Source organism: Aulonocara stuartgranti, assembly GCF_965226115.1.
Source record: "Aulonocara stuartgranti genome assembly, chromosome: 17".
NCBI classification, from domain to species: Eukaryota; Metazoa; Chordata; class Actinopteri; order Cichliformes; family Cichlidae; genus Aulonocara; species Aulonocara stuartgranti.
Genome location: NC_138953.1, coordinates 16,446,371 through 16,471,888, shown reverse-complemented (window position 1 = coordinate 16,471,888; position 25,518 = coordinate 16,446,371). Strand labels below are relative to the sequence as shown.

General features: G+C 40.3%; 1 protein-coding gene across 2 annotated transcripts; it reads right to left on the bottom strand.

Annotated features, from left to right (window-relative positions):
- Positions 1 to 1,814: 1,814 nt before the first annotated feature.
- On the bottom strand, positions 1,815 to 25,056 carry cherp (calcium homeostasis endoplasmic reticulum protein). 2 transcript variants are annotated; one of them, XM_082511707.1, is made up of 20 exons: positions 24,880 to 25,056; positions 24,148 to 24,321; positions 20,552 to 20,590; positions 17,977 to 18,146; positions 17,360 to 17,497; positions 17,061 to 17,212; positions 13,799 to 13,910; positions 13,516 to 13,605; positions 12,349 to 12,553; positions 11,201 to 11,364; positions 7,017 to 7,271; positions 6,645 to 6,840; positions 6,303 to 6,544; positions 5,862 to 5,995; positions 4,478 to 4,564; positions 3,959 to 4,111; positions 3,304 to 3,417; positions 3,118 to 3,212; positions 2,810 to 2,995; positions 1,815 to 2,711 (listed from the first exon to the last, which is right to left on the bottom strand). In XM_082511707.1, exons 1-20 carry the CDS (start codon positions 24,902 to 24,904, stop codon positions 2,674 to 2,676), a joined length of 2,769 nt encoding a protein of 922 aa, XP_082367833.1. In that variant the 5' UTR covers positions 24,905 to 25,056; the 3' UTR covers positions 1,815 to 2,673. The 2 variants fall into 2 exon arrangements, with proteins under 2 accessions (XP_082367833.1, XP_082367834.1); XM_082511708.1 differs by lacking the exon at positions 20,552 to 20,590.
- Positions 25,057 to 25,518: the final 462 nt, after the last annotated feature.

Here is a 25,518-nt window from a genome sequence, read left to right as displayed (position 1 = left end):
TTGATCTCATCAGAGATTACGTTCCCTGGCCTTCGTCTTCCTCGTCCTCCGCGTCCTTCTCTTACTCTCACTCCTCTGGCTCTGCCTGTTCTTCCATGTTGGCATCCTTTGCTCCAAAACAGAAGAGCTCACCTGTTGCCCTTTTATAAAGCTCTGATTTCTTAATTGCAATTGTGTGTGGAAGGTGTTTAGCAATGTGATGAGTTAGTATGCAAAGTAGCACAACTGAGTTTATACTTTTGAATGACAGTGTGTTTCTTGTGCAAACAAGAGATTTTCTTTATGAAAATTGTCCCAAATGCAGAGAATTGTGTGTAGTGCTTTGTAAAACTGCAATTTGAGTGTAAAGCAGAAATTGCACTTGTAGTTTAGCAGAATTGGTTCAGGGGGTGCATCAGTTACATGTTGTAGTCATTGTGTCTGAAGTCCAAGTAATTGTGTGTAAACAATTGGGAAAAACTGTAATACATGCAGTTTTCCTCTGAGTAGAGACTGTTTTACAGTTTACGGTTTCTGAACATAAAATTACTATATGCACTGTTCTGTTTAGTTGTCACTACTTGCATACATGTGTGTTGAAGCAGTAAGTTTTCAAACTCTCTATCAAGAGTTATGAGGGACATGCTTCAGTATTTTCACAGCATGAAGTTGCATAGATTGGTGAAACTTCACATACTCGAGCTCCACTAATAATGATAATAGATTTTATTTTGAGTGCTTTCAAAGCTCTTAAGGTCATCTTGATGGATGGATAGACAAACAGACATTTGGCAGCACCAATTAATGTTCTGTTTCACTTATATACACTTTATTGCACTTTATCTAAATCGTTGAATTCAGTTGTTCAGACCACTTAATGGCAGCAGATGTATAAATCAAGCACCTCTGCATGCAGACTGCTTTTACAAATATTTGTAAAAGAACGGGTGAGAGCACAGAGCTAGTCTTCAGCTATCCAGCCCGCTTTACTTTGGAACCCGTTTGGATTCAAGAGAGAGAGACTTTCTGCAACTTGAATCTAGGTTCAGAAATTTCTAGTTAGCGCTGGATCACAGGTGATGCTAAACCACACCTTATTTATGCTTCCATAGGTTTAGGCTGCACAGGGGCTTCCTATGACACAATGACTGTTTCTTGACTTCTCTCTTTGTGTTTATACACCTCTACCGTACTTAATCATCAGTAACTATAAAAGTTTGGTTCTTTGCTTTAGTTTGACTTTTTTCTTGCCTTTTACCCCGAATTGGTTGTGGCAGACAAGTGATAGGTGTCCTTCCAGGGGCCTGGGTCCCCCTGAGGCTTCTTCTTGTTTATTATGCTGTCTCTGTAAAGCTGATCTTTGCCTTTCTGAGTTTAAAATGTCAACACTTGGACTTTATATCATATGAGACAATCGTGTATCAAATATTTTTCTTAGGCAAGTTTGAGTGTAAATACAAAACCATCTGAGTAGCAGCCATGAAAGAATACAGTATATACTGAATATAATGTTCATCAAAGAGCTATGAACTTAAAAGGGTCCAGAAATATTGCATTTGGCAATATGATGGAAAAGGCACAATTATGGGTTTCAGTAAGAATGCTGTGCTTGGTCAAAATAACAAATATTAGACAGGCGGACTTTTACAACTAGTGATGCAGAATCTTAGGATCATATAATTTGAGGATTTCATTACCTATTAGTTACACTTTTGATTGAATTAAAAATTGCCAGGAAAAAAAGATTAGACACTACATGCTGGTGACCATTTGGAGATGGCCAAGCCAGCAGGACAGTGTGATGATTGATCGTGGAAACAGAAAGAAAAGGCCCATTGTGAGCTGTCAGAATTGTTTATTTAGATCATGTCTCTACAGTGTGCTTGTGGATAAAAATACAGTGGAATTGTTGAGCTTCATTTTAACACTACAACTAAAAGACATATCTAAAGAGAAGTTGTTACCTGAAAAAGAAAATATCACAATAATAAGCTGCTTAAGAAGAAGATTCACAAGAAGAACAACCATACCTTTATTCTACTTTCGCCTTAAATGCTCAGTTCTCACATATGACATTTCTGTTTTACCAATAGTGATCTGGCCACATCTTATTTTCAGAACCCACTCTTCTGAGACTTTTGACACCTTCCACAGTAAGCAGTTTTCTTTAAGACCAATTCCTCCACAAAAAGGAATAATTTATGAAAAAAAGCACTGCTTTTATTATTTATTAAAGAATTATTTTGACAATCCACCGCAAGTGAAAGAAAAGCACTGCTTTAATACACATTATTCACTTCTATTATGTCCTAAATGTTGAGTGTGACTGAGAGCTCTGTTTTCAGTCTGTAGAATTATGAACACTTACATGAAATATAATAAAATTAAACAGATAGTTATTCGAGGGTCCAAGCTGAACAAAAATGATTTAGCTGACTCCTGTGATGTTGCTATTGTTAGCGTCAATTGTCACATCTACACACTGTACATGTTCTGCTTGGACAAACTTGACTTAGAGGCAGCAAAAGCTCTTTGCACTCTTAGACACTTAAAAATGAATAGTGTTCTCCTTTAGTTTGGACTTTTGGGACTAGTGACAAATCCTGGGTGGAAAACCAACTAAAATTAAAAAAAAGTTAGCTCTGTGGTGGCGGTGGTGAGGAGGAGAGGGTTGTTTCACACAATTTGACTGCATCAGTCAGTTGAAGGGGCTTCCTGGGGTTCCCGATTGACTGACCCAGAAAGAAAAACAAACAGAAAAGGAGGAGTTAGATAAGGGACAACCCAATTTATTTTCGTGAGTAATTCCTGAATAAAAGATTTTATGTACCTTCTTCTCTTGCCTTCATGCGAGCTACAAAGTTGTAACTTTTATTCCTGCGATAGTTCTCGTAAGGGTCATCCAGTGAGACCCCCACACCTTTGTACTGGTCCCATTTATCCCTGATATCGCCTCCTTTAATGGGGTCCTGGATGCCCTGTTCTTTAGCCCCCAAGCCCCCTGAGCCACTCCAACCTACAGCAGACAGGAAGTCATTTTAGGTCGCTTCAGAAAATATCCAAAAATATCATTCTTCAAACATCCTTACTGGATTTAAAAAATTAAATAAAATGTAAATCATAATAATTAGAGCGTACCCATCTTCATCAGTAGCTGATGACCTTTGTTCTCCTCCCCTAACCTGGTGTCTGCAGGTAATTTTGAAGAAGTTGTGCCCAGCACTGCTGTGGAACTACAGAAAGCACGAGAGAAATTCATCATTACACTACAGGATAAAGGTTTTTTAGCAAAGCATATGATGAAAGAGTAGTGAAGAAACTCACGGAGGGGAGGAGCTCCGAGATTTTGGGCCACGCCGTCGCTTGGTGGGTGAATGTGAGCGGGATCGAGACCTGGAGCGAGAGTGACTACGAGATGACCTGGATCTACTCCTGGACCTAAAGAGTTTGGTTGAACATGAATCACACTTCAGTCATATTCAGCACTCAAAGCCCAAAACACATTCATTATATCCAACAGCATCGTTTTTAAATAAGAGACTTCAATTACAAAAAAAGAAAAAACATTTATTCAGTCAGAGATGCATTGAATTAATGATACACAAAGACTTCCATGTACACGCATTATGCAGAGTCATTATGGCTTCACTGCGTAAACCTAATAGAAATATAATATCAAGAAGCCATTGTCACAGGATCTGCTGTATTTACAGGTCTTTAGTCCAACTCATCAAGTTCCTGGTGTTAAATTTGGCCGTGATTATGTGAAAATATTCCACTTTCATTCCGCGGTAATGTTTGATTGTAAATGATCAAGCGGATTATTAAACAAAATGACCGTGGGAGCTGGGGTAAGCAAACACGATGGAAAATCAAGAACTGGTGGAAATAGAGTGCATTTCATAGCTTGTGAATGAGACTTCGCAGGTTCTAACAAATCACGACTGAAGGTGCCATGCTTTGATGTGTGGATACAGACCTGGATTGTGAGTAGGAGCGAGAGCGGCTGTGGGAGCGGGAACGTGATGAACGGGAGCGTGACCTGGAAGACTTTGAGGAGTGAGAGCTGGAGCGAGACGAAGACCTCCCTCGGCTGCGAGAGCGACTCCTGGAGCGGCTGCCTCCACGACCACTAGAACCAGTCATCATTGGAGAAATGATAAAACTATCAGAACATACAAAGTTCTGGGTTTAACTGTTTAATACTTTGAAAAGCATAACATCCTCCTTTTAAAAAGACAATTCACTTTATTAAGCACATTTGAAAACAACAATCACTGACCAAAGTGCTGTAAAACTAAAAGAAGAAGCAATAAACATTATTTTATTTCTTTTTTCTGTATTATAAAGATGTGACGTGAATAATGACACCTGGTGACATGATTAGCAAACAACAGTCAAGTTTAAAAAAATCAGTTTAAATATGATGTGTTTTGATATTTGTAGCACAGGAGAGATGGAAAAAGAGAGGATACTCTATTATGAAGGAAAAGCTCACCTGTTACGTTTCTCCTGATCCTTTTTCCTTCTGGCCCTCATCTTAGCCCTGAAGAATTCATACAGGCCGTTCTGCTCCCAGCCTTCACTGAATGAGAAACCAACCACAAATACGTGTAATCACTATTCGCTGCAATTTTTAAACAAAGTAGTAGTACTTCACCCAGTTTCTACAGCAATTTCTGCAGATAAACAGCTACAAAAGACTAAGCGGTACCCAAGGCTGTGCTCCAACTATAGAGGATCACACTTCTCAGACTTTAAAGTCTATCCCAGGTTGCTGGAACGGAGAGTTTGTCTGCTAGTCGGATCTCTCATACAGGAGGAACAATGCGGTTTTTGTCCTGGTTGCGGAACACTCGACCAGGTATAATTCACAAACAAACACCTTAACCTCCACATATGTGAACATCACATTTTGGGTTGTCTAAACCATAATACTAAATTTGCCCAATCAGCCCAAATAGCAGAGAGAAATTAAAAATGCATGCCATGAAAGAGTTCAGGGTTAGGAAGTTAAAGCAGATAACCTGTAAGCTGGAGAGGAAATGTCTCACTAATTTAGTTTCTATAAGGTTAGTAAATCTTACTTACGATTACTGACTGAACAAAACATGAACAACCCTGCATTTCTTTTTAGCACCATAGCCTGGCTGACAAAGAGACCTCGTTTACACCAACTGTAATAGCCATCTTACAGACATATTTCAAAACTAGTCACAGTCCCTACAAGACTTTTCATAGAAGTTCTACCATTACACAACGCGTCAATCTTTAAGTATGATCTATTTCTATTATTTAGCTTTTAGGCCTTTAAGGTAGAGGTAAGAAGCCATTACTTAAAAAGCAGTCATGTGACCCAACTGTTTTAGTATTATATTATAAATGCTTCCCTTAAGCAGCATTATTAATAAGCAGCATACATTTTTATTGGTATTCAGAAGGTAACCAGTTTCATCTACCTATGAGGTCAGATGATATTTATTTCTTCTAGGCTTGCTATTGTAATTGGTTACTATCAGGTAGTTCTTTGCTGAGCATTTCTTCTTCACTCACCACTTTTTACTTTTACTTTTTATGTTTTTATACAGCACTCTGCAATTTTCACAAGTTATCCTTAACTTTTCCCTTTCCACTGACACCAAGTGCTTGTCAAGAGAAAATGCCAACATTCAGACGGGGTCATCTGATTGTTGGAGTTTTCTCTTTATTATTTTATGGTCTTTACCCAGCATTATATAGTGTCTTGATGTGACTCCTGTTATGATTTGGTGCTATATAAATAAATAAGAGTTAAACTGAATCACCTATTCATCGATTTATATTTTTAAATTCTATTATTAAATTAAGTTTAACTGTCTTGCACAAAAAGTGTGTGTTCGTACCTATTCCTAGGCCGATCATGAGATGGTGGGCTGTAGAAAGCTTCCACAGCAGCTAGCAGGCGATCACTGGGTGGCATGGGTGGAGGTAACCGAATGTCCTTAGGGTCCAGAGGTTTATAGTCACAGTCCTCAAGCTGTACAGTTGACAGTAACAGTAAGACCATAAGGCATGCAAACTTTATTGGGGCTAAATGTGTCTATTCTGGATGCCACTTCAGTACAAAATCCATGCTAAAAACTGTAAAAACCACCACGGTACCTCTTTTTGTGTGGTGTATGAAAAAAACTACACTTGTATGGATGTGTGTGACTGGGAGAAAATAGTAAAACAGCAGTATATAAGAAGTGCATTACTTGAACCATAATGGCAGCTTTTACTGTTTTTTTACATTTGTATTTATTTTCATTCCCCTGTCCTACAATGAGAAGCAGAGGACTTACTTTAACAAGCGGAGCCATGAGACCAGCTGGCAGGTCAAAGTAGGGCACATTTGGCACCAGACTGGGATCATCTTGCACTGGATGCTGGCGATGACGCATGTGAGGTGAATGGCCATTAAAACCATGTGGCGGTGGGCCAAATTCCGGGTGCTGGCCTCCACTCCAGGGAGGATGTTCAGCTCCCATCCCTGGTGGAGGAAGCCTCTGATTGGGATGGTGGTGGGGAGGAGGACCCGGCATATCTGTCAAACATATTTGGAGACTGTTAAAATACACCTGAAAATTAAAAGGCGCAGAAACATGCATCTCCTCTGATCTATGACTCTGAGTCTCTCCGCTAACCTCCAGGATATTCTCCTTGAGCATAGTCAAATCGATGTGGTGTATAGGGTGGTCTGTCATAGTGATGTCTGGGAGAAAAGTCTTCCTGCATAAAGCGAGGGGGAAAACGTCCAAAGCCGTGTGGGGGCGGAGGGGGCTGGTTGAAAGGAGGTGGCTGCTGGTGAGGAGGGAAAGGTCCTCTGAAATGGGGCGGCCTCTGTAAAAATGCAAGTGAAACACCACAATCATTCATGTAAGTAAGAAGCTCTAGCATCTTTGGTGCAACAAAAGAAACTTAAGTCAAATTCAGAAAAGGATGCAGTGTAAATGTAAGTTGTAAATGCAAAGTAAATAGCAGAGGAAGTAAAACCACAGAAATGTTCTCCCACATGCCTGCATGCGTGGAGGGAATGGTGGCTCCCTCTGACCCCAGGGAGGCTGGTCCGGCTGATTTCCCCATGGTGGTTGCTGGTCGTACGAGTTCCAAGATGGAGGAGCGTGCTCAGACCCACCTGGACCACTCCAAGGACCTCCTTCTCTACCAGGACCTCCACTCCAGTTTCCTGGGTCCCGCTGATCATTCCACATCCCCTCATGGCTGTTCCAAGGAGGGCAAGGTGGTGGTGGCTGGTTTGGATCAAAAGGAGGCTGGGGAAGAGCCGAGACAGAAAGGATGTGACCACGACCTGAGCTTGCTAGTAAATTGCAAAGTGAGGAACTGTGATGATTAAGAGACATGTCACTAGATGGGCAAGGCCAAGGTGACAATGTAGTGTGGCTACACTAGTATTCCTTCAGCATTAATGATAGGAATTAGAAAAAGTTAAAAAGCCCACAATGACACGTCCATTCTGTCAGAAGATGTTTTTCTCCTGTAGCTGTCATCCAGAGTGACCCAGGATAGGTCAGCTCAAGTGAGGCCAGTGTGACCGACTTCTATTTCATACTCTTACCTTAGCTCAATGCTGCAGTTCAAAAAGTCAGAAGAGACTTTTTCTTTGACCATTTTCTTGAAGTATTAAACATTTATTATAAATGTTAACCTGGCCAGCAAATATGATCAAATTAGCTGTTTTAACTATTGTCACTCAGTTAATAGCCGCATTAGGCACCTGTTATCATTGATGTAGTGGGTAGTAGACTGTAGCTGGATAAAAGAATAATAACTGCAAGCTAAATAGATGGAATATTGAGTTGTGACACAGCGATTTACAGGGACATGGCGAAGGGTCAGGCTGTTGGCTGTACAGAATAGCTAAAAACTGAGCGGAGAGTATGGAGAACTACTCTACCTGTCAAAGTTTGGACACAGCTTCTCATTTAATGGTTTTTCTTTATTTTCATGACTATTTACATTGTAGATTCTCACTGAAGCGATCTAAACTATTGAATGAACACATATGGAATTATGTAGTAAACTAAAACGTGTGAAATAACTGAAAACATGTTACCAGGTAACAGTCTTGATGTATGCGCAAAGAAATCAGGAAAGTAAATCCCAAAAGGTTTATTCTGCTCCCACACCTCCAGACTCACAAACCGCTTCTTGCCCTGGACCATTCGGACTATCACCCTGCAACCCACCCCTGCCCACCCACGTCACCAGCCTGAGCCATGGTCTGAGTAACCCCCATCACTCCGGCCACTCACACACAAACAGACCAAGTCTTCTCTTTGTCCTACTTCCCAGCATTTTGCAACTGTTTTGCTATCTAATGTGTGCCTAATTTTTTAACATGCTTCTCTTGCTTTGTTTCCATTTTATTCCGACACAGTTGGTGTGGAGCACCCACAATTTTGTCATACATGTACAATGACAATAAAAGGCCTATTCTATTCTAAAAACCATGCCGGGCCAACCTGAGTAGGTACCAGTGGAAAAGAGCTATTAGTTACACAGCAATATGCATAGGCTGCTGGTACAAAACTGAGTATTTCTTTTTCACTTGCTATGTGTTTATAAACCACTTTGCATTAGTTATTATTAATCTCTTTACTTTATAAGATAAAGTGCCTTCAGGGGACTGTTGCTGTGATATATAAAACTGAATGTATGTTAACATTCCTAGCTTATAGCACTGGTGCTACAAAGGTTGCTAGTTTTTGGCACAGCTCAAAAGTTGCAGCACAAGCATGCAATGTGGTGTTTTTCAACATCAACTCTTTAAAATATCTTGTTTCCCACAATGTAAAGAATGTCTGATTTACTCTTTTTTGCTGTTTCTGAGCAGTGCTGACAAAATAAAAGTTGTGCCTTAGCATCGTAAATCAGCCACGTAAACTCCTTTTCCAACTCGCTGTTGTACTTAGAAACTTTTCCTTTGTTGTCAGACGCACCTTCAGTTGGTGCACGTTGTGTTTGTTTTATTCTGATGGGCTGGCTTTCTTTTAAAGGTTTAAAATATCGCCCTGTTTTTTTCAGCGTGAAAACACCTCTTTCAAATTCCATTAGATTCTCTGAGCTGCCGGCACATACTATCTGTCAGTGGACTGGTGGCAAACACAAAGGAAGTGTGGGAACTGTTGTAGAATTTAAGGCTAATTACATTGATACGATAACAATATGTTATAACAACAGACTACAACTCTGTCACATTGTGACCTACTATGGCTTCACAAAATAACAAAGTGGCTTGCAAAGCTGTCACTGTTTCTTGCACGCTCTTAATGTTCACTTAGAGTAAAATCGCCCTCTGTCCTAACTGCCTCTCCAGCTACAGGGTAATGTAGGTTTTAATTAGGGCTGAACAATTATGGAAAATAATCTAATTGCGATTTTTTGCCCCAATATTGCGATTGCGATGCAATATGCGATTATTTTTTAAGGTCTTTGTCTTCTGTATTATTAAACAAAGACAAGCAATACATCATATAGTATGGCCAATACTATATTACATTAATTTTAAACTGTTCTTTCCTGGAAGACAGACCTCTGTTATGATGACATGAGGTGATGCATGAATTGATGACTGACATTTTTATTTAACTTCTTCAATCACAACAGTATATTTGAACATACACAATAGTTTATTTTTAGCTTACAAACATCTGAGCATAAAGTGCTGACAAGGAACCCTGGTGTAAACATTAAAATGAAAGTCAGTACAATGTGCAGATTGCAGAAATATACATAAACAAAATCAGTGGCTTTACCACACTCAGTTTTTCGACATCTGTGAACTACTAGACAGTCATTCAATTAAAAAAATAATATTAAATAAATAAAACTAATAAATAAAAAATACACACATCTTACTGATCTCTGCAGTCAGTAACATTACACATAAAGTGCAAACATAATAGCAATTGTATAAACACACACACAAACCCGCCTTTAAAATTTAAAGGCGTGAAATTGGACGGTCTAGCCTTCTGATTAGTTCTGATTAGCGTCACCGCTGTCTCAGTGGAGTTTAATAAACTCGGCCGTCTGCTTCTTGCTATCTAAAATATAACCAGACACTGGTGTAAATTCTCGACTGTCTCATACTTCTGTTTAATAAGTTTTCTGTTTGACGTTTAGTCAGCTGTGTGAAAACCAAGGAGGAACCCACCCGGGGGATTAATAAAGTTTTATTTTATCTAATCTAATAACTTTAATCTCAGCCAAACCGATTTACTCACGAACAAACAAAACACTGAAAAAAGCCCAACAATAACATTTTTAGGTTGTCTAAGTGACTTATATATTACGTTTAACCCGAGCAGCGAAACTCCGCGGTGATCTGAAAATGATGTGCCGGGAGTTGTGCCGTTCTCGGCCGCATCAGTAACCCTCGAGCTCCCGGCTAGCTGTCGAGCTGGTGGGTAGCAGACGCCTCTGAAAACGTTGAAGCACTTTTGCAAATATGGGATATCTTGATAAACCGAGCAGATATTTGATTTTTACACAACTACTTTCTCGCCTGAAAATATGTTAAAAGTTTATTTTGTGACCCAGAAAGATTAGTATGAGTAATTTTAAAACTTAGTAGCGGCCGCCATTGCTGGAAACTGGAGTTTGGCTGGGCCGCGCTATGAATTCTGGGATATGGTAGGCCACGAAGGACACACCCGACCCATCCTTCAAATTCGGGGAAAAGGAGGACGCATTTGTCGGCTACATTCGGAGGAGTCTACGAATTTGGACAGCCTTCGGCGCGTCGCTGTGACGTAATCGGTCTACAAATGCGGCCTCAGGAGGATGCCGCCCATGAATTTGGACATGTCCAGAGTATAATCGCAGCCTTTGCGGTTAGAAAATTGCACTTGATCATGTCGCGATATTATCGCAAATGCGATATATCGTTCAGCCCTAGTTTTAATTGGTTCCCCATTAATGTTAAACACCTTTATTTAGGAACTGCATTGTGTGTTTACTTGTGTTATCTTTGCCTAATATTCAAATGTATTTGATGATCTGAAACATTTAAGTGTGATAAACATAAAAAAAATAGGAAATCAGGAAAGGCTGTACACACCACTGTAGTTGAGAATATCCAGCAAATATGCACTCTCCTTCTGTATCTTTCAATATTTTCCCTCACTCACACACACAGACACACACACACAAGAAACACACACAAAAAGGTCTTTACCGGCTGGTTGGGGTTCCAGGGGCTCATATGCTGAGGGTCATACCAGGCAGGCTTTGTGGGGGGTATATCTGAGGGACCACTAGGGTTGCTGGGGTCTGGTGGTCTGGATGAAGATCCATCAAACTCTCCCGGAGGAGGACCTGATATGGGAAGCTTTACATCTCCTGAACACAAAAAAGAGACATCATAAAACAAACATACATGGACTTGGTCAGGTTTAGCTACATTGCTGTCTGTATTATTGCTGAAGTCCTAAATTATCACCTTTAAAGTGTTTGTGCTAAAACGTCATGTACAGTAACACGGGCATGGAGACCAGCACTGACTGGCAGATGACATCAATTCAACATATAAGACTTTAAGAATGCATAAGCATCTACCTAAAATCTATTTAATCTATCATCTGTGATTATATTGTATTGGTCATCTCCCTTAAATAAACAGGCAGCCTTAAAGTGTGAAATATTCATCGACAAAAACACAGAAATGTGTCTATTGTTTCATTGGCTGATAGTGCCCCACAGGCCTCAATTGAAACAGACTAACAAGCAGCGGGCAAGGCAGCCCAGGCAGGGAAATGTTGCTTTTAGAGACATAAAATGAGTCGCAAAGTCTATATCAGGGGTAGGCAACTCCAGGTCTCAAGGGCCTGCAGGTTTTAGATATCCCCCTGGGTCAATACACCCGAATCAAATGATTAGTTCACGCCATGTTTAGAAAGAGAAATTTTGAGCATGAATCAGATCCCTGCATCTCTCCCCTGTTGGATCCTTTGTTTGGTGAATTCCTCACCACAACACCATCAGTGCCTTGTACTGAATTGTAAGTACTTGTAAGAATAAACTGCTCACAAGACAACTCCAGCAGTATAACCTCCTTTATCTAATGCACAAAATTTCCACAACAGGATCAAATACTGAAAATCAGTTTATAACTTTTATGTATTTATGTGTTTTTTCTGTATTGTTGTATCTTTCCATTAAAATTAAACTACCATAAAAATTACAGACTGTTAATTTCTTTGCAAGTGACCAAACTCGCAAATTCAGCAGAGGATCAAACAATTATTTCCCCAACTGTATAAGCAGTTGACATGAGCTCATGCATGAGGCTGTGCCTCTGCTTTGGTTGAGTGTTTTTCCACTCACCAGCTTGCGTAGTCATAGGGGGGGGCTTTTCCGGTTCAGCTGGGGCAGCTAGCTGTCCTACAGGGGCAGACTGCGGTTGTGACTGATGTTGCTGCTTCAGACTAGCAACAAACTCATCATGCTGAGTCTTCAATGCCTGGATCTGCTGCTGGAAGGCCAACTGGACTGGCTGCACCACTGCAGCATATTCTGTTATCAGGGACGCCTGAAAGAAACAACAAAATACCAGATAAAGTCTATGGTGGGAAAAATACAAAAAAAGCCATGAATGGGGCCGGGTAATATGAGGAAAAACACACACACACACACACACACACACACACAAATCTAGATCGATCAATAGATCGATATATAGATAGATACATATATATTGTTTTGATTATGTTACTCCTGTTATCCGGGGTGATGCACACCTGACTACTTTCTGACAGATTCCAACGACTGCTGCTGGTCCATAGAGCCGTAGTTGTTGGGAAGAAGGTCACATTTATTAGCTACTGGGATATATTTTCTCTTGCTGATATGTAGAACTCCGACAGCACTTTTTCTTTTTGGCTGTGTGGGGAGGTGTTGACATGCTGAGTTGAAAACATTCTTCATTTTGCAGGGGATGACTTTTCAGGTGGTGGAATACGTTCGTGGTATTGCTACCTTTTGCAGCAATAACTTTACGGCATCTTTTGCAAATTACGGCATTTTGTTTGATATCCTTATGAAATCCAAACCACTGCCAGATTATTGATCCAGGGCTGTTTCTCTTTGGAACTAGCTCGTCTGACTTTTCTTCAATTATAGTCTCATTCCCTTGCTCATCTGAAACTTCTGCTATCACCATATTTTCCGCCATCTGGTAGTATAAAAACACACATGCTCAGCGCAGTGTCCCAGGTAGAAAATTTTCCAGTTTGGAGGGGGGATGCATTCACAGCATGTGGGATAAAAACGCCTGACATTGCCTCCTGTCACAGGGGCCTGGAGGCTAACCCAACAAGGGGAGGGCTACAAGCTGGACAGATCAACAGTCTGTGGCAGAGACCTTCTTACTGTGAAGCAACAGTGGTAACCACTGCAACACCATAGTGCCCAATACTTACACAACAAAAATCCTGAAAGTGAAATATTTGGGTCCAACTCTAAAATCTGATTGTTAAGACATGTTCCTGTCACCTGGTACTGGCCAAGGCCCAGTGCTGGATTCTGGAGCTGTTGAATGGTCTCCTCATCAAAGTACCCATTTTTCTCCCAAAGCTGCAACAACTGTGAAGGGAGAAGGAATGTCAGAAACAGAAACCTTTTTCCGTTCAATAAATGGAGGAGAAAAAACTTCCTTTTAATCACCAGATCTAAGCTACTAATAAACTGATATGAATGAATATTCATAGCTGAAGCTGCTATAGCAAAGAAAAACCAGTTAGTGTGTTAGACTTGGAAAATATGTGTCTGTATTTACCCTGGTGATCTTCTGCTGTTTTTCTTCCTCTACAGCTAGAAAGCTTGTGCAGTAGATTGGAACAACAACTTTCTGCAGCGCTGCCAACAAGTCCTTCTGCTGCTTCCGCTGGCTGTGTAAAACATTAAAAGAATCACAAACAAAACATTGAGGCACATACAGTGGGGCAAAAAAGTATTTAGTCAGCCACCGATTGTGCAAGTTCCCCCACCTAAAATGATGACAGAGGTCAGTAATTTGCACCAGAGGTACACTTTAACTGTGAGAGACAGAATGTGAAAAAAAAAATCCATGAATCCACATGGTAGGATTTGTAAAGAATTTATTCGTAAATCAGGGTGGAAAATAAGTATTTGGTCAATAACAAAAATACAACTCAATACTTTGTAACATAACCTTTGTTGGCAATAACAGAGGTCAAACGTTTACTATAGGTCTTTACCAGGTTTGCACACACAGTAGCTGGTATTTTGGCCCATTCCTCCATGCAGATCTTCTCGAGAGCAGTGATGTTTTGGGGCTGTCGCCGAGCAACACGGACTTTCAACTCCCGCCACAGATTTTCTATGGGGTTGAGGTCTGGAGACTGGCTAGGCCACTCCAGGACTTTCAAATGCTTCTTACGGAGCCACTCCTTTGTTGCCCGGGCGGTGTGTTTTGGATCATTGTCATGTTGGAAGACCCAGCCTCGTTTCATCTTCAAAGTTCTCACTGATGGAAGGAGGTTTTGGCTCAAAATCTCACGATACATGGCCCCATTCATTCTGTCCTTAACACGGATCAGTCGTCCTGTCCCCTTGGCAGAAAAACAGCCCCATAGCATGATGTTTCCACCCCCATGCTTCACAGTAGGTATGGTGTTCTTGGAATGCAACTCAGTATTCTTCTTCCTCCAAACACGACGAGTTGAGTTTATACCAAAAAGTTCTACTTTGGTTTCATCTGACCACATGACATTCTCCCAATCCTCTGCTGTATCATCCATGTGCTCTCTGGCAAACTTCAGACGGGCCTGGACATGCACTGGCTTCAGCAGCGGAACACGTCTGGCACTGTGGGATTTGATTCCCTGCCGTTGTAGTGTGTTACTGATGGTGACCTTTGTTACTTTGGTCCCAGCTCTCTGCAGGTCATTCACCAGGTCCCCCCGTGTGGTTCTGGGATCTTTGCTCACCGTTCTCATGATCATTTTGACCCCACGGGATGAGATCTTGCGTGGAGCCCCAGATCGAGGGAGATTATCAGTGGTCTTGTATGTCTTCCATTTTCTGATGATTGCTCCCACAGTTGATTTTTTCACACCAAGCTGCTTGCCTATTGTAGATTCACTCTTCCCAGTCTGGTGCAGGTCTACAATACTTTTCCTGGTGTCCTTTGAAAGCTCTTTGGTCTTGGCCATGGCGGAGTTTGGAGTCTGACTGTTTGAGGCTGTGGACAGGTGTCTTTTATACAGATGATGAGTTCAAACAGGTGCCATTCATACAGGTAACGAGTGGGGGACAGAAAAGCTTCTTACAGAAGACGTTACAGGTCTGTGAGAGCCAGAGATTTTCCTTGTTTGAGGTGACCAAATACTTATTTTCCACCCTGATTTACGAATAAATTCTTTACAAATCCTACCATGTGAATTCATGGATTTTTTTTTTCACATTCTGTCTCTCACAGTTGAAGTGTACCTCTGGTGCAAATTACTGACCTCTGTCATCATTTTAAGTGGGGAACTTGCACAATCGGTGGCTGACTAAATACTTTTTTGCCCCACTGTAATCCATTACAATACTACAATGAATGAGCAATGCCTGGCTCCTGCATGCTGACCCACAGCATGGGCAAAGCTGTGTGCTGAGCCCTCTCCTGTACACCTCCCTCCTCCAATTCAACAGTTATTGGCCTCATCAGCAGAGGGGACAAGACTGCGTACAGGGAGTGGGGTAAAAAAACTGGCAGAATGGTGTTGAGCAGAACACAACCTTCTGCTCAACACCATCAAAACTAAGGAGGTAGTGATTGACTTCAGCAATCAGAACATGTTGCTCTCCACATCAACGGGGACTGTAATCAGCAAGTGTCCTCCTTTAAGTTCCTGGGGACCTGTCATGAACCACTAACAACAACATGGCCGTTAAAACCGTTAAAACCAACAAGGACACCACATCCTTAAGATGCTAAAAGGAACCATCTGGATAAGAAACTGTTGGTGGCTTTTTAATTGCAGCACCACAGAGAGTGTCCTGACCTACAACAATGCCTGGTATACTTATGGCTTGGTGGCAGAAAAACATGCAGAGGGTCATTAGACAGCGCAAAAGATCATTGGCTGGACCTTACTCTGGAGAGATGAGAAAACTTCTGCCGAATTTTCTCACCCGTTCAACAAAACACCCAGGACAGCCAGGTTGAGAAACAGCTTTTATCCTGCCATCAGAACACTGAATGCTAAGCTCAGTTAATGGGCTGAGTGAGCTTCACTCATCAGCCCCATCTGCAATATTCCTGTGTAATATAAAACAGTCAAAGGTGCACCTTACAGAGACCAACAACTAAACTACATAACTAAGAGTCAAATTATTAGAATTCTCTCACAGTTTGGTACCTCAATTATTCTTTAAAAAAGGATGGAAAACAAAAAAAACATGAAAAAACCTTCCTAACTGGAACATGAAAAAAAAAATATCTCCACTATTCTGACATATTACCTGTTTCAAGCTGTTCCCATACACTTTAAACTATGGAGAACCAGAAGAGCCACGCAAACCTTTGGCTTATTTGAAGCGTGTCAAGCAGGTTTCAGAGCTAATCACATAGAAACAGCTTTAATGAAGGTTACAAATGATCTTCTTATGGCCTCTGACAGTGGACTCCTCTCTGTGCAGCGTACAATACTGTTGACCATAACATTGTCTGGCTATTAGAGCATACTGTAGGTATTAAAGGTACTGTGCTGCAGTGGTTTGCATTCTATATATCTAACAGACTCCAATTTGTTCATGTAAGAGTCCTCTTCACATACGAAGGTTAATTATGGAGTTCAGTGCTAATGATGCCAGGACCAATTGTGTTTACATTATACATGCTTCCCTTAGGCAGTATCAACAGAAGGCGTAGAAAAAGAAACAAACAAACAGGAAAGAGAAAGGCAGTGAGGAAAATTGATTTTACCCTCTTTCAGATTACTTATAATGCTACTCCATTATTAGTTTTCTCACGGATAAAGTACACAAGTAAACTACATGGGTTCATGAGTGTATTTAGGTTTGGGTACCAGTGATGAAGAACGTCATTTGTTAAGTAGATAAGATGTAGGCGCAGCTCAAAATGAGCTGTATCAGCAGTGATGCGGTTGCGTAGATGTGATGTCATCAGTTCACAGTGCTGTGGGGTCTTGGCATTATTGAACATCCAGTTCTTACCAGCCTGAGGAAGAAAAACAAAAGTGAAATGTAAATAGCTCTAATTATAATAACTCTTTACATGAAGGAATTGTACAAAGAGAAAGCCAATGGGAGGAATGATTTCCTGTGTAGCCCTGATTCATAGAAAATCCTATCGTTATGTCCTTACCGAGATGGCATCTTTGGTGCAGGTGTCTATAATGGGTTGAAGCAGGTTGTCAAATTCTGTTATGTCCAACTGTGTTTCCAGCAGCAGCTTTTGGGTCTGCTGCTCCATAGCTAAAGTAATGGCTGCAGTGACCTGTTCCTACATTGAGAAAGCATTAGAAAATTTATTGGTCAACATTGGTCTTGTGATGTCCCCTCAGCCACTTGTACCACATCCACCCAGACCTCCCTCTCCCCGGCCACCTCCCCCAGCTTCTCCGAGGGAACGCCTTGGTGTTCCCAGACCAGCCGAGAGATATAATCTCTCCAGCGTGTTTATTTCTTGTATCACATGCTCTTCGTTATTATTTTGTTTAATGCATGGAGCGATAACGACTTCATTTCTCTCCAAGCATTCAAGAGTGGGTCCCAGTTTTGTTAGTACAGAGAGTTACTCTTCTGTAAAGAAGTTATATGTGCAAAACCGAAATTGTCATGCCCTCACAAAAAATTCTCCAATCAACTCCGGACAACTGAAACATTCAGCAAAGACAGACTTCAAAACAAAAACGTTCATCAACAACCAGTACACGGGAATAAATGTTCCTGGAGGGAAGGCTATGCTTCTTTCCACTTCACCTGTCTGAGTGTGTGCAGATGCTGCTCCTGCTGCTGCAGATTCCACTGGCTCTGTTGAATGAGCTCATCTATAGCGGGCGCAGAGGGTGGAGGTATTGGAGGTGGAGCAATCATCGGCATCAGTGGAGGAGGGATATCAACCACATCTTTTGTACCAGGGTTGTATATTTCTGCACAAACAAACAAACAAGCAAAAACAGGACTGAATGTTCAGTCCTTAAGACGAAGTGTTTCTTTTGTATAGCTGCTGCTGATGACAACATGATGGCCATGAACATAATTAATAAATCATGAAGAGAAAAAGAAATACTGCTAATCTGCCAATATGGTTTTCTGAGGAAGAAATAAAACATGGCCTACATGAAATGTTCCAAGTAGAGGAGTGAACACAATTTAAGACATGCAATCAGTATCAACACATCCCCTCCTGGTACTGCTGATTGCTGCAGAAACAACTGGTGCGCTGAGGTAACCTGTTGGCATCGCCACAAACTCAGGCTGGGCTGCTCGATTAAATCAAAATACATTTCTGTTGTACCAAGACTTCCGAGAATGTATGGACACTGTGAATTTTAAGACAGAATGCAATATTTGCAAATCTCTTAAATCCTTGCTTTATTCACAACAGAACACAGATGCTTAATCTGAGAACATCTACAGTTTTATAAGGTAAATGGACAGTACTTATTTAGCATTTTTTTACTCTGAGCTTTTTACTACAAGTCCCATTCACCTAATGTCAAACATAGTCACAGAGGTGCTTTTTTTCTTTCCCTAACCTTGTCTAACATTCACACACAACTAGGGTTTCAATAGCTTGTCCAAGAATACGTAAACGTGCAGAATGGGGAAGCCGAGGAGTGAACCAAGCTTCTGATTGGTAGACAACCCGCTATACCTGCTGAGCCACATCACCCTAAGAAAAATATTTGCTAATTTTAAATTTGATGGCATCTACAACAGAAGCAAAAATTGGCAGAGTTTCAACAATGTTCAAAAAACTATCTAAAAACTGAGAAACAATTTCATACATAATATTGTTAAAAGATTTCCAGAGAATCTACAGAAATCACTGTGCACAAGGGACAAGGTAGGAAATCAGTATTGGATGTCCACGACCTTCAAATACTGCAATAAAACCAGGCATGGTTCTGTGACGGAAATCTGTGCATGGGCTCAAGAACACTCCCAGAAATCACTGTGTGAGAACACAGCTCACAGTCCCCTCAACAAACGCAGGTTAAAGCTCTATCATGAAAAGTAGACACATATGAACATGATCTAGAAACATTGCTGTCTTCTCAGGACCAAAGCTCACTTAAAATGGGCCGAGGCAAAATAGAAAACCGCTCAGAGGTCAGATGAATCAAAGTTTGAAATTGTTTTTGAAACTATGAATGCTGCTCTTCCAGACTAAAGAGGAGAGGGAACATCTGGCTTGTCATCAGCAGTCAGTTCAAAAGCCTGAATCCTTGATGGCAGAGGATGCATTAGTGTCAAATTATTTGACAGCATGTATATTTGGAAAGGTAGTATCAATACTGCAAGGTATATGCAATATTAGCTTTCCTAAAATGATACTTTTAGGATACGCTTTGCAATGTTTACCAAAGCCAAACTGAACTATTCTTTAAAGTTACAAAGTTACAAGTACAGACAGAGGACTTCAAAGGACTACGTTCAATTTGTAATGCAGAATAAATGTTAGAAATGTTTTGTGGATTGTACCAAGCCAATTTTTCCACTGCTGGAATTTCAACTAATAGAGAACACATTAAATATGTTAACAGTCTTATTGCTGGCCCTTTATCACCAAAGATATTAATGCAGTAAAATTCATTTTATAGAACAAAAGTGAAACAAAGCCAAGTAAATGTTATCACTTAATAATATAAAATGTTCAGAACATAATCATAAACTTTTCAGTAATTACAGGAGGATTACATTTGTATTACTGGATAAATAAAACTGTATTCATCCCATATTTGGGAATTATTTTATTACAGCATTTGAACTGATGATAATAATCATAAAAAGAACAACAACAACAACTTTGTCTTAGCTTAACATTTAGCTTCTGATGCCACTTGCCAATAATATCTGTAATACTATAGTACTGACTGTAGTACTAATTTGAGTACCAAGAAATAAACAAGCTGATCTGGGCCAAGACTTTTCCAAAAATGAGGAAAATAATGCAGAAACTAGTTCAACCAATACTGACATTTTTTAAATTGTGCAGCCCTTATTCTACAGCTGCCCTGAGCAGAAGCATGTTACAGACAAACAGGACAAACAACACCCTGCTCTGTTTGTGTCTGTGTCTTTGTATCTGTGCATGTAATCAAACCTGCTTCGAGATGGAGGATTAAGCATTTTAATCAAGATCATTAAGAAGGTATGGCCAAGAGAAATTCACTGAAAAAGCAAAAAATGTGAACATGCAAAATGAAAACAAAGCAAAGTATTTTAAAGCACAAATGTTGTGTCATCTGGCAAAAAAGTGCATAACAACATGTGACTTTCCAAATAGAATTTTTAAATGTATCTGAAAATTCTGATTTTAAATAAATACCTTTAGATTTATACTCCTCCCCATCGTGGGTAGAGGGATCTAAGTGGAGAAAGGCAAACTTTAATGCATTTCAGTGGTATCACACAACTGACAGAAGAACACCATGCAAAACTAAACACTCTGCTTCTAGTATCAGGCTGCTAATTAGGTGACTATGTTTCAGTAATCAAAGCCAACTGTAGGACAGTAAATAATGTAATTTACTCTCATATTAAGTTCACTTCTTTGTAAAGCATCTATGCCAAGAAAATATTTGTGTTTTCCTCAAAGAACTGCTGTCCTCACAATAAGGACGTGACTGGATTGCTCCTCATGCAAGAATATGAGAAGGTTCTCTAAAGCAGCATTTGCTGAAGCTGCATGTGGGAAGTTTCATATATTTTTACTGCTTTTTAAAGATTTAATTTGTGCATAGTTAGTACAATTACTATTTTGACTTCTTTTGAAAAGTAATATTTCAGTGATATTTCTTACTAGATTTTAAAATATAAATAAAAGTATGTAGCCGGCTGGAAGCCGTTCAGTCCCTGCTCTGAGGAAGAAGCACCTCACTTCAACAAGCCGACACCAAACTAACCCCTTTGTTCCTGCTCTTTTTCTTCAGGTTGCAGCAGTTCTGGGCGCTGCTTCCAGTTTAAACACAGTCTGCCTTGTGCCCCCCTTGATTCTTGGGGACGGACTGGCTGAGGTTTAATAAACTGGTAGGACAATGTTGGGAGGGTGTGCTCATGACAGAGTCATGTACTATACATCAACTATACTCTGACCATCTCTCCTTGCTAATGATACTGACCTACAAACCCCTCATTTGCAGAACTAAACCAACCAACAGAATGATTAAGACCTTGTCTACTTCAAGATTGCTTTGAATAAACAGACTGGAGCACTTTTATGGACTCTGATGTAGAAGTGTACAGATTATTTGTTCTATACTACATCAACTTCTGCACTGACCTGGTCATCACATTGAAACTAATCAAAGTGTTCTGAAACCAGAAACCCTGGGTCAATAAAGAGGCCAGAGAGCTGCTTAAAATCAGGGATGTTGCTTACAAAGCCCAGGACACGGCATCTTATAGCCTAGCAAAAGCAAATCTCAAACACAGGTACAATGCAGGTACAATGATGCAAGCGAAATCTACCTCCATCCCCTACCAGCCCAGCCTGAACTGTCATTGGAAAGAAATGACATTAGGAGTGTTATTGCAGAGAATTAAACCCAGAAAGGATACAGAACCTGATGGTGTTCTGGAGTGTGTTCTGCAGACCTGCACTGACCACCTTGCAGAGGTTTTTACTAACATCTTTAACCTCTCTTTGATTTCTGGGAGTGCACAACATGCCTCAAAACTACAACCACTGTGCCCATTCCAAAACAAAGAACTAAGAGCAGCCTAAATGACTATCATTCAACTACACATACCCTGATGATAGCAAAATGCTTTGAAAGACTGATTGTGGCTCACATTAAGTGATCACAGCCACTCTGGACCAGAGTCAACAGAAGAAGCCATCAGCCTTACACTCTATACCACCTTAGAGCACTTCAACAAACAGGCAGGTACTGTAGAATGCTCCTCCTGGACTTCAGTTCTGCTTTCAATACCAGTGTCCCCGCAAACTGGTGTCCAAACTCCCAAACCGTCTCAGCCCGACCATCTTTAGGTGGACCCTGTATTTCTTAACCAACTATCCCCAGACTGTCAGGATGGGCAAATGTGCATCCTCCACCCTCAATGTACCAAAGGGATGTGAGCTGAGCCCTGTTCTGTAAGACCTGTTCAACCTTCAAACGTGACAAACACCATCATCAAGTTTGCGGACAACACACAGTCATTGGCCTGATCTCCATTAACAACAAGACTGCAGAGAAAAAGTGTAGAGCCTAATCGCCTGGTGCCCCATCAACAACTTATACTACACAGCAGCAAAGCCAAGGAGACTGTGGTGGATTTCAGACAGTCAAGAACAGAACTTGACCCTATGTACATCAACTATACTCAAATGCTGCTACACACATACACACAGTCTACACATGCTTGCTAGCCTTCCTATTACAACTTCTGTGTAATAGCACTACACTGCTATACTGTGAAACTTGCACATACAACTTGTGAAGTCATTACTAAATTTTCATAATGTTCTTAACTTTGCACATAATTTTTATGACCTTGTACGTATTTTGTATTCTTTTATTCTATTAATTATTTTCTTCTTCATGTGTACTTTTAAATATTTGCATTTTGCACATTTTTTGAATATTTTGCATGGACAGGGGTTGCCAAAATGTTGTTATTTTGTTGTCCTACACAACAATAATAAAAACACCAAACTTGAATCATAAATACCGGCAGTCGCCAGTGCTACCCTCAGCCTTCTAACAGACCTATGGTATCAGTTTCAAAATCCTGTCATCTTGTTCTCAAAGTATGGCATTCATTTTTACTAGATGCACCTGTGGTATCAATTTGAAAATCCTAGGGGACTTCCCTCTTGCGGTATTGCATCCACAAGATTCTCAGGAGATTTGACCTCTGACCTTAACAGGGTAACAAGAAACCCCATCAGCCTTTTACGGCTGAGTGATAAAAGGAATGTCAGCAGCACCTGTACAACAGAGGCACTAGACTCAGTTCAAACTGGGAGGTAAAATACACGTATTACTTCCCATTTGCAATTCAAAATTACTCGCCAACTGACAAGGACCCTTTATGGCCATTTGGCGAGTGGGGGACATAGATTGTGAAGTGGGGTGGACACAGGATTGGTGCCACACAAGTATACCACCTCAACCTCCTAAAAGCATGGAGAGTGACAGAATTTTGGAACTTGTTGTATGTCTCCTTGAAGACTGCCGAAAAAGCTGTATGTGTAGACAGCGCACTGTAAGATAGTACAAAACAGTGCTTCATCTACTAATCCTCCTACCCAAATGTCTGATATGAAAATTATTCTTTGGACCCCACCAATGTGTCTTTGATTATTGAAGAGATTCTAAATTTAAAGATTTGTATTTTCAAATTTAGCTTCAACAGTTCCTTCCACAGTTCCTTGCCAGGTTGTTATTAAGCCAGACCAAAGTGTCATTTGGACACCTTTTATCCTGTAGTGAGATTCCAAATCCACTGTCTTTAGTGCATTTAGTGACTGATATCCTTGTTCTGCTTTTGGGGAGATTTTCTGTGAGCTAGAGAACTGACTCTGCAGCTCACGAAGGCTGCAAGCAGAACAAGGACTACTGTTGCAAGGTGATGATATAAAGGGAGTCTTAAAGCCTTTAATCAAAAGGAAAACCCATGCCTAAAACAGATTCACATTACCAATACAATGTTGGACTGTTCAATTAACAGTTTCACCCCAAAACAGAAAAGTAAATAATTCTGCCAACATATCTGGTGCATGTACTGGGTTGTTTTGTTTTTTTCGCTTTTATCTGTAAAAACTGTTTTTTTATTACATTTTTTTTAGTTTGAATATTTCAATCATAGTAAGAAATCCAAAGTGCTGAACATCAAATGAACTTAATATTGCAATACTAAATTGACCTCTATGTGAAAATTCTGTTTTTATCCTGACGTGTCAGTTTAACTACATACGTTGCTGTTGCTCCATAGCAAGTTTGTACTTGTAGTAACTGAAGTATTCGCCCCCAAAAAGGAAGGAAAACTTAGGGTTGTCCTTCTGTTTTTCCATCGTCATCTTCTCAAACTCTGGGCCATTTCGGGCAACAAACTGGGCCAGCTTATCAATCACATTTCGAAGCTCCTGATCTGTACAAAAAAAAAAAAAAGACATAAATACAGTGAAAAATGTTGTTGTAAAAACCTCAAAACAGAGACACTGAAACAGACAGAAATAATAGTGTCTAAAGTGCTTTTAAAAAAACAAATAAAACAGATTTAGGAAATAATGAATTTCTTCTGAAACAGAAACATCTAGGAAAGAGGTTGCATAATCATTATTTCCATATTTCTACATAGTATTATTAAATCAGTTGGCTGTAATTCTACTCTTAATCGTGCTGCTGTAGCACAAAAATATCTATAAGGGATCTTCTTTCTATGGGGGTTCTTTTTCTTAAAAGCCAGCAGCCGTGAAAAGTTGGAACAACTAACGTTTACTCTCCATTACTGGATTATTTCTACACTATTTTTCACGTTAGTTGGTGCAATGCTTACACACAGAGCCTGGTTAAACATTCATCCACTTGTGATCGGTGACCATAATCAATATGCTAAATCCAATGGTTTTGTTAGCTATGTAGCAGATAGCACGGGTGCTCGCTTACGTTGAATCGAAATTTAAAATAGCTGTGGTGTACGGCTCACCTTCGGGAGGACTGGGGATATCCATGTTTAACTTCTGTTCCAGCGAACCACTTAGCCAGAATATGTATGTAAAAACTCGGCCAAATTCTTTACTTTTTCAGAAAAAGGTATATCAAATTCCCCCAAAATCACTTGCATTGCCGCTGCTACGCACAGGAAATGCGATACAGAAACAGCGCCACAAAAGATGGCTATGGAATTGTCTCCAGCGCCCCCTGCGACTGGGAGGAGTGTTCGCGCCTTGCTCGTTTGGGTGGGTTGATGGTTGCAGTTGCGAGTAAACGTCCAAAAATGAAAATATTTTTATTTAACTATAAGTAAGATACTAAAAAAATACAACATTTTAAAATATCTTTAGTCCTGATATTTATTATATAGGCTTACAAATCCTATCCTAGAAAACATGGTTGAAACCCCGTAGTTTCTCTTCCTGGTCAATATAGGAGGCAAAACCTTTGGACAGTTAGACCACACAAGACACTTATCCAGCTGGATCCAACACCCAGTCCAATGGGAATGCTGTGCTATCCAGCTGGTCATTTCAAATGACCCACTTGGCAGTGCAGAGCTATCTTTTTGTTTGTTTGTTGTATGATCAGGAGCAAGAATCTACATATACATATTTTGAGCTTGGCAACA

Coding starts and splice junctions, on each gene's coding strand:
- cherp (XM_082511707.1), bottom strand. CDS start 24,904: ATGGATATCCCCAGTCCTCCCGAAG. Junction 20,591..24,147: donor TGCTATGGAGCAACAGCAAC/GTATGTAGTTAA, acceptor TTCTCCACTTAG/ATCCCTCTACCCACGATGGG. Junction 3,213..3,303: donor TCTCGGAGCTCCTCCCCTCC/GTGAGTTTCTTC, acceptor TGCTTTCTGTAG/TTCCACAGCAGTGCTGGGCA.